Here is an 11,776-nt window from a genome sequence, read left to right on the forward strand (position 1 = left end):
ATATATTTTGTAAAAAGTCCTTTATTTTCTAAATACTGTAAAGGTAACTAAACATTAGGATGTCCCGGGGGGATTGTAAAAATATTCAGATTTTTTTTCTTTCTTCAGAAAGTGATGATGTTAAAACCTGCATTGGATTGCTATGATCAAGGATCTAAAGGGTAAAATATTTTCACAATTTTAATTGTTTTTATTATTTTACGAATTTTTAGACGAATTTTTTGCTGCAGGAATAATTGAATTTTCATTGGAATAAATATTTACAACATACATAAACACTATTTTTTAAATCTATATATAATAAATATGCTTTAGGCATTGAAAAGAAAATAGTTTTCAATGTTCAGCAAATTTTCCATCAGAATTCGAGATAAATTGAAGGTTTTTTTGTAAATATTTAGAATAGGGGCTAAAAAATCGTGGCAAACGTGCATTTATATTTTCTTTATGCTTTTCTTGTGCTTCCATTTCATCTCCGCTTAAACCTAAAAAATAAATGTGCATTAAAAATTGTAAATTTTTTGACGATTTTGAGCAAAAACATAAAAATTCTTAAGGGCTAATTAATAATATTTAGAAGTACATATAAAACTATTATACTGGTTTACCGGGAGGGTTGGGTAGAGATGGGGATTGTTTTTATCAGTGGGCGTGGTCTGGGGCGGGGCAGATGGTCCAGCAGAGGCGGAGGAGGATTGCTGAGCCGTGGCGTGTTGTGCCGGATAAAACTGAGGATAGTGGCCGAGGTTGTAGGTAGTGGGCGGGGTAGATGAAGTGGGCGGATTCACCTGATCAAAATATCAACATTTTAAGAAAAAAAGGTATTTATTACCAAATAATAAATTTTTATCTTTGAAGTATTTTTTAAGAAGTAACATTATTTAAGTTTGGTCCGTCATGTTGCTTTGAATATTTAAAATCAACCCCACCGCAAAAAAAATAAGAATACCTGACGATCGTTCGATATGAGAGGCTGGACTTCCTGATCCCTCTGCTCATCATCCTAAATTTAATCAAGGAAAATTTTAACTTTATAATTTTGTAAAATGTCATAAACCTTCGAAAGTTCTAGCCATAAAATCTGCTAGATAAAATAATGTAAGTTTGAAATATCAAAGGTGTACACCATCAGGTTACAAAGATATAGGGATTTGAAAAATTGAGCTTGTTGCAAAGACTAAATTTCTTTTATCAAGAAAAAATTTAAGTTTATAACAGAGTAAAATTACAAAAAAATTATTCTGTGGAAAATTCAAAAATTAAAGAAAAGTTGAGCTATTAAAGCTTTAAAGTTTGGAACATATTTTCACATCGTTTTTAAGAAATGATAATTTTCACCAGTTGTGAAGACTGACAGAGTTAAAGATATTTATTTTTATATGGGATTTTCAGTTCAATTGAAAACCTTTCATGGAGTGAATTTATCTTTTCTAAGATTGTAAAGTAAAATTCTAAAACTTGATAAAAGTCTTCAACTATTGAAGAAAGAGAGAACTGTGATGATTGATCAAAAATTCTCTCAACAAAAAAAACATTACAATAATAATTCTTCGAAATTCTTCTCGGAAATATTCTTAAATATTTTCTTGATTTAAGTTTATTACAGATACTATCACTTCTTAGCAGGAACTGATTCCTCTAATTTTTTATCCTAAATCTTTACAACCATTTGTTGTCGAATTCTGTGAGTTATATTTTGAAATATCTATATGGTCTATTATTTTAGACTGCAAAAATTTACAAAAGAGGTGTTTGTTCTACAGAAAAATATAAAACAGACACAATTTGACATCTTATATTTAAACATTTTTTTTGTAAAGCCAGAGCTTGAGGTAAATTGTTAAAACTAGGTTGTTCATGAGGTTTCTGATTTAAACCTACCAAGGTTTGGACTGGTTTGCCCAGACTCCAGTATGCGGTTAGAACTAGGAGCCAGGAGAGAAGAGAGAGAAGAACCAGAGTGCATGGGGCAGAGAAGGAGAGAAGAGCAGGGATCAACAAACCCTGATCATACAACAATATAAACAAAAATAGATAAAAGATAAACTAATATGATAAAATTAGCTGCACTGGGAGTTATTACAGTACGTATACTGTTGTTAACCCTAAACAATGAGTTTACTCCGTTGCAAGGTCGTCCCGGTAAAATTATTGACTTCTTTGCTACCTTTGATTTTTAAATATCGCCATTTTGAAATTTGAAGCAGAATTATTTCTAAAACTGTGCTCAGAGCTGGGACTTTTTGTGTTGGACACTCCCGATCCCGATCCCGATCGCTTGATGTTGATATCCACTGTGGGCAATTTGAGGATCTATTAAAAACATTTACATTTCCATATATTTATGTTAGATATTCCTCCCTTATATAAAGTTCCCTTCAACCCATGACTGGGTACTTAGTTTACCATGCGGGATATCGAATAAAGATTAACAAAATCGAGATCAATCATTGATCTTGGATATCCGCAATACAAAAATCTCATCTTTGAACATTTTACGACATTTCTTGGGTCAAAGAAAGAATGAATATATATAATCCCAGCACAAGATTATAGTGTAGGTCAGATAGAGTGTGGACAATATAAAAACAATTCAAGAAAGTATGAAAGATAAAAAGTTAAAATTAAGAAAGTAAAAGAAAATGTTGAAACCAGAAATGAGAGATGTAAGAACCAGAAAACTCTGGAAGAGGAAGTTGACTGTTAGACTCAAGTTATGTCTTAAGATACCCCTATGCACATTGAGCACAGCAATTGTGCAGGGTAAACAGACCCATTTCACTTAATAAGTGGCTTAATAACTTTCTAGCAGGGTTATTTGTTTTAAAACAACATCAAATGCGCTCCCTTATTGCTTTAGTCTTCTTCCTATTCTACAGTTTTCTTTTTATCACTGTAAAAAAGCAAAAAAATATAAAGCTAAGATTTCAAGCGAGAAAGTAAAAAAGTAAAGAAATAGAAAATTCAGAAAGTTAGAAAAGTGAAGAATAAGCAAGTAAGAAAGGAAAAAAGTAAGAAAGGAAATTCTATCCGGAAATAATATACAATGTTTATAATAAATGGTTCAATTATTATAGATATGTATATGGATATGTCTGGATTTATTGTGAATTGTGGTATGGGACAAAATAATTATCCTGGTGTAAACATATTCAATTATATCCCTGTAGAATTAAGAAAATGCACAATGCTCTAAATAAGGATTACAAGAAGATGAGAAGAATAAATATAAAGTAGTGCCAATTATTTTAAGGGATGCTTGGGGGGCTTTCAGGGCCCTAAGTAGGACAAATTACATACTACAACTCTTAAAATAGTTCTGTAAACTTTTCTAATAATATTTTATGAAAAATATCCCTGTAAACAAAAATTTTGTTTGCCGGATATAATAAAAATTTCTGACTGTTTGTAAAAATACATAATTTTTCTCAAATGACAAAATAATTTACACTTTAAGTGTAGAGAGATATAGACAATGGACAAAGATGAATATCTTATAAGAACATTAATTTGGTTTAAGGTTTTAAATATTATTTACCACCCTGTCATCAGACCATGGATAATATAAATGCTTCATTGCACTCATCCTTCCTATACATATTCATACATCGTTTAATTTATACTTATTTCCCCTCAATTTATACTTAATTTTCCTCAATATACTTACGTTCCCTTCTTAATTTATACTTATTTTCCCTTAATTTATAATTATTTTCCATCAATTTTTACTTATTTTCCTTCAATTTATACTTATTACCCTCAATTTATACTTATTTTCCCTTAATCTATACTATTTATACTTATTTTCCCTGAATTTATACTTATTTTCCCTGAATTTATGCTTATTTTCCTTCAATTTATACTTAATTTCTTTCAATTTATACTTATTTTCCCTCAATTTATACTTATTTTCCTTCAATTTATACTTATTATCCCTCAATTTTTACTTATTTTCCCTCAATCTATACTTATTTTCCCTCAATTTATACTCATTTTCCCTCAATTTATACTTATTTTCCCTAAATTTATACTTATTTTCCCTCAATTTATACTTATTATCCCTCAATCTATACTTATTTTCCCTCAATTTATACTTATTATCCCTCAATTTATACTTATTTTCCCTCAATTTATACTTATTTTCCCTCAATTTAAACTTATTTTCCCTCAATTTATACTTATTATCCCTCAATTTATACTTATTTTCCCTCAATTTATACTTATTATCCCTCAATTTATACTTATTTCCCCTCAATTTATACTTATTTTCCTTCAATTTATACTTATTTTCCCTCAATTTATACTTATTATCCCTGAATTTAAAACAATTTATACTTATTTTCCCTCAATTTATACTTATTTTCCTTCAATTTATACTTATTTTCCCTGAATTTATTCTTATTTTCCCTGAATTTATACTTATTTTCCCTGAATTTATACTTATTTTCCCTCAATTTATACTTATTTTCCTTCAATTTATACTTATTTTCCCGCAATTTATACTTATTTTCCTTCAATTTAAACTTATTTTTTTCAACTTATACTTCTTTTTCTTCAATTTATACTTATTATAGAAGTTTACTTGAATATATATGATGCCAAGTATACATGTGTACCTGGAAATACAGGTAGCTTCGAGTATATAAGTGTGCCTGGATACATAGGTAGAAGCCGAGTACAGTGGTGTACTTGGATATCTAGGTAGATGCCGAGTATAGAAGAGGGCCTTATTATACAAGTTAGATGCCAAGTATATATATGTACCTGGATATACAGGTAGATTCCGATTATAGAGGTGTACCTGAATAGACAGGTAGATGCCAAGTATAGATAAGAAGTGTACCTGGATAAACAGGTAGATGCTGAGCATAAAGGTGTACCTGAATATACAGGTAGATGCCAAGTATAGATAATAAGTGTACCTGGATATACAGGTAGATGCTGAGCATAAAGGTGTACCTGAATATACAGGTAGATGCTGAGCATAAAGGTGTACATATACAGGTAGATGCTGAGCATAAAGGTGTACCTGAATATACAGGTAGATGCCAAGTATAGATAATAAGTGTACCTGGATAAACAGGTAGATGCTGAGCATAAAAGTTTACCTGGATGTACAGGTAGATGCCGAGTAAAGAGAAGAAGATGACCGCAGGGCAACCAAGGATTAGGATCTCAAGCATTGAGAAGATCAACCAGGGTAGAGCCAGACATCTTAAAGTATACATGTTCAAAATAAACATTTTTAACTCATGTTTTTTGTCATTTGAAAAGCAAACATTATTGATATTCATAGAATAATAAACATTTATTGGAGCAGGTTGCTATGAGAAGGATTGATACCTGATTCTACAACAGGTTGCTATGAGAAGGAGTAGATTGATACCTGATTCTACAGCAAGTTGCTATGAGAAGGAGTAGATTGATACCTGATTCTACAGCAAGTTGCTATGAGAAGGAGTAGATTGATACCTGATTCTACAGCATGTTGCTATGAGAAGGAGTATAGATTGATACCTGATTCTACAACAGGTTGCTATGAGAAGGAGTAGATTGATACCTGATTCTACAGCAGGTTGCTATGAGAAGGATTGATACCTGATTCTACAGCAGGTTGCTATGAGAAGGAGTAGATTGATAAAGAGGTTTGTTCCAGCAACACACACTGTAACTAAGGCTCCAATCCCAGCCTAGATATATCTTGTATTCTTCTAAATAATCAATCTTTAAAATTACAAAATCTTGAAGTATGTAAAAAGCACTACTCCTATTGTTTATTTGCTTGATTAATATTAAAATGGAATATAATAATTTTGAAAATCGTTGAACCCTACAGATATATGAGTTCTACACAATATGTATATATCATTGAACCTAAAGATAAATGAGTTATTCTAGAACAAAATATATCAAGAATCTATAAATCTCAAGGATGGGATGTACTGTCTGTAATCTGCATGTTACCTTTTCACTGATATCATTTAGGAAGTCCCTGAGCTGTACAAGAGTATTCTGGGTTAACTCTTTCTTCTCATACTCTTCCTCCAGCAAGCGCTAAATATACAGTCTAGTTAAAAAATACATAAAATGGTTATAATTTATCTTATTCAAGATTCAGGGTCTATTCGCATCATTTCTTAGAAATAAATCTTAATAATATCAACAACTAAATGTATTAACATAATATTTTGACTTGGCTAAAAATGTAAGAAAATTAAAATACATTTTTAGTTATTATTAACTCACATGCAGTTCCTTGAGAAACGGGAGTAACTCTGAGTAATCCCAATCATTGATGAATACGACAGCAGGAGGCACAATAACTAAACCAATACTAACTCTTATATCTCAGGTTAAACTTAAAGTTCAGACTCTTGAGACACAGTCAAATTATTAAGTCATGAGTCAAAGAAAATGGTTGTTGGACGACTGAAATTAAATCGTAAAAGAGGGAGAGGACTTAGCACGTTTTACTACGGAGTTAAACACAAATGACGAGGCTTAAGAGACGACTGTGCGGAATTTATACGGTCTGTTTACTTGTATTTCATGATTTCCTGCAACCAGTGGTGTAAGAGAGGAGGGGGGCCGGGCACCCCGGCCCTCCTTTCGCCCAAGGGGGGGGGGAAGTGTCTAATGAGTCCACTGAAGAAAATTACATAAATAATTTATTTACACTTGTAATATGGAAGTGTGTATGTGATCGAATTGTTTACATAGTTAAAAAAGGCATCAAGATTTTCAAAAAAGGGGTTTTCAAGGTAAAATGTAGGAAAGGGGGGGCACAACATTTTTATTTTGCGCTAATGTGCTTACACAAATGCTCTCGTAAGCCCCTGCCCGCAATTTTTTTTCTTTTCCCAATCATTTAATAAGCCATTAAACGACTATATTTAAAGCAAAAAACTGATTTTAAGCTTGGGATCGTCTAATTTAAAAGTTTTAGGTCGTCTTTACAGTCTCATCTTTTGTGGGTAATCCTGTATAAACTAATAAGTATGGATCTCTAATCTTGACAATATTTTAAAGAAAACATGAACAAATATTGAAAATCTAATGGATTACTAGACTTTATTAATTATTGGGAAATATGAGATTAATTGTGAGTTAAATATTTTCCTGCAGCTGAGTATAGAATACCCATTACTGCCATAAACCTAGTTGTTCCAACTACACCACAGCAACCCATCTTACTGATCAGCTGATCTACACTGTACGGTACTGCTTGGTGTACTGGTTCGTCACTCTGTCTTGGCTATGTACACTGTACACTGCACAGATAAAATATTTGATATCTATATGATTTCAATTCTGAAAGATAGAATTTGTCCAAATCTAAAAAAGGTAATGAACATACGTTTTGCCTTTTTTATCAGATTTTGGAGCCTTGGAGGGGTTTCCTTTGCAAAATCTTCAAATTTTTTATTACTATTATGAGTAAAATAGTGTTTCAGACAAATAAATTTTCCTTTTTATCTTAATAAAATCAGAAATATTGGTTTCCCTTTGTTGGGATAAGATTCAATTTAAATTTTATTCTCAGTCCCGTTTTTAGATTTAGATGTTTGAAAACTAGAAAGATAATAAATAAACATGGACCTGGTAATGTATAATATACATATGTTAAATTTGTATTATTTACTATTGTAATATTATTAATGATTTACCTAGTTTTGATTATTATTTGATTTGTGTAGTGTTGATTATAGTTACATTTCACCCAAACTACATTCTCAAGGCTTCTGTCCTCCCCTTCTCTTTGCTCGCTCTAGAGGCTGTTTTCTGAGCAACGGAGGCCACCCCCCCCTTTCTATCCTCTTTTCTGTTGAGTCTGCGGCAGCATAGCATCATCGCGCACTCACACAAACACACACTTTACCAAGCAGACAAACTCAGAAAAAGATCAGATCAAAAATATGAATTTAACCGAATCAATGGAAAAAGCACTGTATTTCCACCGACACAAACTGGACTCATAGTTATCTCTGATTTAAAAGGCAGTTAATTTCTGATTTAATTCTATCAGTGGCGTAACTATGCATGGGGGGGGGCGGACCGAGTTTCGCCCCCCCTTCCTTTAGCCTATTTTGCCCCCCCTCTCGTGAAGTTCACGATATATTGTATCCCTTCTGTATCCATCCTTACCGTTGAACCCATCCTTACTCCTGAATCCATCCTTACTCCTGAATCCATACTTACTCCTGAATCCATCCTTACTCCTGCATCCATCCTTACTTCTGTATCCGTCCTTACTCCTCTATCACTCCTTACCTCTGTATCCATTCTTCCCAACTAACAATTTTGCGGAAATTCCCAGGAATCTTTCACAAGAAAATCCGGTGAAAAAGTCGACAGCTATTCCGAGGAATTTCTTTTAACCCATTCCGAAGAAATTCTCATAAATCTATCCAAGGAATTTCTTGTTACCAATTCTGCAAAAAAACCGGAGAAAATGTCGACAAAATTTGTGGAAATTCATGGGAATTTCCAGAGAAAAATTCTTAAGAACATATTCCTGGGAATTTCCTGGGAACTATTCCCAAGATTTTCTCAAAAGTTCCTTGAAACATTCTCAGCATATTTCTGAGTAACTTCACTTACCAGGACTTAGACCCAATAGTAGTGAATAACTTAACAACTATATTGCCCCTCCAACTTTATAGAAGTATAACCAGCTTCTCAAGTCAGAATGTTCTAGTCTTGTTTGATCTTACTGAAGTTATCATGTATTTTGTTTCTTCAGATAACTGAATTGTCAAGAAAAAAAAAAGAAAAAAATTTTACAATTTTTTCATATTATTTTTTTAAAAAGATGGTTCTAAAGTAAATAATCATAAAAAGCAGTGCATAAAAGAAGAGAAAAACTGAACTTGAAAATTCTGTGATGAAGTCTTGAAAATTTCTCAGGAATTTCCGGAGAAATATTCCTAAGAAATTCTTAGGAATTTTTTGAGAAAAATTCAAGAGAAATTCTCAGGAATTTCTCGAAACTAATTCTCTTAATCAGTTCCTTTAAAAATGCGTAAGCTTGGGGACCAAGTCCTAAGAATTTCTTAGGAATTTCCGGAGCCGGAGAAGTACTACAGAGAAATTCTCAGGAATTTCTTGGGGTGAAATTCCGGAGAAATTCCCAGGAATTTCTCAACACTAATTCTCTTTTTAATTCCCCATAAAAATCTGTACACTTGGTGACCAATTCCTAAGAATTTCTCAGGAATTTTTTTGGGGTAAAATTTTGGAGAAATTCCCAGGAAACTTCTTCTTATACTTAATTCCCCTAAAAACCCTTAGCTTGGTGACCAAGTCGTAATAATTTCTAAGGACTTTCCGGAGAAGTTGTCCGGAAAAATTCTCAGAAAATTCTTTGGGGTAAAATTCCGGAGAAATTCCAAGGAATTTCTCGAAACTAATTCTCTAATCTAATTCCTCTAAAAATCTGTAAACTTGGTGACCAAGTACTAAAAATTTCTCAGGAATTTCCGGAGAAGTATATAAAAGAAATTCTCAGGAATTTCTTGGGGTAAAATTCTGGAGAAATTCCCAGGAATTTCTCAAAACTAATTCTCTTATTAAATTTCCCTATAAATCCATAAACATAGTGACCAAGTTCTAAGAATTTCTCAGGAATTTTCGGAGAAAATCTGGGGAATTTCTTTGGGAAAAATTCCGGATAATTTCTCAGGAATTTCTCGAAACTGTGATCCCCCTATAATCTCTCATATTGGGGACCAATTCTGGGGAATTTCTTGAGAATTTCAGAGGAATCTGTTACAGGAAATGATTCTCGAGAAATTCCTCGGAAATTCATCAAAGAAAGTCACAATGATTAGAGAATTTGGAGAAATTCCTCACTTTTGTTACTTGGGTTACTCCTAAATTCATCCTTACTCCTGAATTCATCCTTACTCCTGAATCCATGCTTACTCCTGTATCCGTCCTTACTCTTTTATCCATCCTTACTCCTGTATCCATCCTTACTCCTGAATCCATCCTTACTCCTGAATCCATCCTGACCCCTGTATCCATCCTTACCCCTGAATCCATCTTTACTCCTGTATCCATCCTTACTTCTGTATACATTCTTGCTTATGCAGTATCAATTCTTACTTCTGTATCAATCCTTTCTTCTGTATCCATCCTTACATCTGTATCCATCCTTACTTCTGTATACATACTTGCTTATGCAGTATCAATTCTTACTTCTGTATCAATCCTTTCTTCTGTATCCATCCTTACATCTGTATCCTTCCTTACTCATGTATCCATCCTTACTCCTGAATCCGTCCTTACTCCTGAATCCATCCTTACTCCTGTATCCATCCTTAGATCTGTATCAATCCTTACATCTGTATTCATCCTTATCCCTGTCTTTATACTTTCTTCTGTATCCATCCTTACATCTGTATCCTTCCTTACTCAGTATCCATCCTTACTCCTGAATCCATACTTACTCCTGAATCCATCCTTACTCCTGTATCCATCCTTAGATCTGCATCAATCCTTACTTCAGTATTCATGCTTATTCCTGTATCCATCCTTACTACTGAATCCATCCTTACTCCTGAATCCATCCTTACTCCTGTGTACATCCTTACTCCCGAATCAATCCTTTCTTCTGTATACATTCTTTCTCCTGTATCCATCCTTAGATCTGTATCAATCCTTACTTCTGTATCCATCCTTATTCCTGTATCCATTCTTACTCCTTAATCTTTCCTTACTCCTGTATCATTCCTTACTCATATATCCATCCTTACTCCATTCGAACTCCTAAATCCACCTTTACTCCTGTATCCATCCTTATTCCTGTACCTATCCTTCTTGAACCAATCCTTACTCCTCTATCCATCCTTATTTCTGTATCTATCCTTACTCTTGAAACAATCCTTACTCCTGTATCCATCCTTACTCCTAAATTCTATAGTCCTGTATCCATACTTCCCATCTCTTTTTTTTTACTCATAGAAGAAAAATGTATTATCTCTATTTTGAAAAAAAAACAAATGTTAAAGATATTTAACTGGATAATGCGTGCTGCAATTAAATTTTAAGAGGTTTAAACATCATAAAAAATGTGGGTTAATCTGTCATATTTACACACGTGTACGTTTTTGTGCACAAATAATTACACAAATATTGTATTATACATTTATAAGTAATATATAATATAATTAGATCCAAGAATGTCCATGTTGCATTTGAATAAACCTAGATAAAACCTGGACATTCTTGGCTTATGGTTAGTTTCCCATGGCACTGTAGCTTTGTTTTCTACTCCAACAAAAGTATAAAACCTAAAAAATCTTGCAACTAATTAGACAATTTATGTCTTCATATTGCAGAGGCGCTATTTACAGCAAATAACCTAATGTTTTAACATATCTTTTAACATTAAAATTTCAGTTTATTTTAAGGACGCTTATAAGAAAAAATTGCGACTCTAAAAGACGACATTTACATAGATATCTTACATAGACTTAATTTATTTCAATTAGCAATTATTCAATATTATTATATCTTCATGACAAAAAAATATGGATTAAATACAAATCAATGGATTGTAATTTTTTGTGTTTTCATGTTTCATATATTTATAGTTTTTTTTCTACGGAAGATGTGGGATTGTCTGAGCTTGGGATGTTTGTCCGTGGATTTTACTAGCTTGCTCTTCTGCTTTGGGGGATATTTATTATTATTATTATTATTATTATTATTATTTTTATTATTATTATTATTAGTATTAATATCATTATTATTAATATTATTCTTATTATCA

At 32.4% G+C, this 11,776-nt stretch overlaps 2 protein-coding genes across 2 annotated transcripts in view; both read right to left on the reverse strand.

Moving 5' to 3' along the window:
- Positions 1-5: 5 nt before the first annotated feature.
- Positions 6-7,771, reverse strand: LOC111696864 (uncharacterized). Its single transcript, XM_023466614.1, has 10 exons — positions 7,668-7,771; positions 7,120-7,271; positions 6,247-6,323; positions 5,965-6,054; positions 5,599-5,690; positions 5,109-5,214; positions 1,882-2,004; positions 950-1,003; positions 609-788; positions 6-485 (listed from the first exon to the last, which is right to left on the reverse strand). The coding sequence occupies exons 2-10, from the start codon at positions 7,187-7,189 to the stop codon at positions 480-482; spliced, it is 798 nt and encodes a 265-aa protein (XP_023322382.1). The 5' UTR covers positions 7,190-7,271; positions 7,668-7,771; the 3' UTR covers positions 6-479.
- Positions 7,772-11,084: 3,313 nt separating this feature from the next.
- The window catches only part of LOC111696861 (paired box protein Pax-6), a gene marked incomplete at its 5' end in the record, with an annotated part of 26,008 nt that continues 25,316 nt past the window's right edge, over positions 11,085-11,776 (reverse strand). Inside the window, one exon of the mRNA XM_023466608.1 lies at positions 11,085-11,670. Within this exon, the coding sequence (XP_023322376.1) occupies positions 11,606-11,670 (65 nt within the window). The remainder of the gene's footprint in view (positions 11,671-11,776) is intronic.

This window comes from Eurytemora carolleeae, unplaced genomic scaffold, assembly GCF_000591075.1.
Source record: "Eurytemora carolleeae unplaced genomic scaffold, Eaff_2.0 scaffold249, whole genome shotgun sequence".
NCBI classification, from domain to species: domain Eukaryota; kingdom Metazoa; phylum Arthropoda; class Copepoda; order Calanoida; family Temoridae; genus Eurytemora; species Eurytemora carolleeae.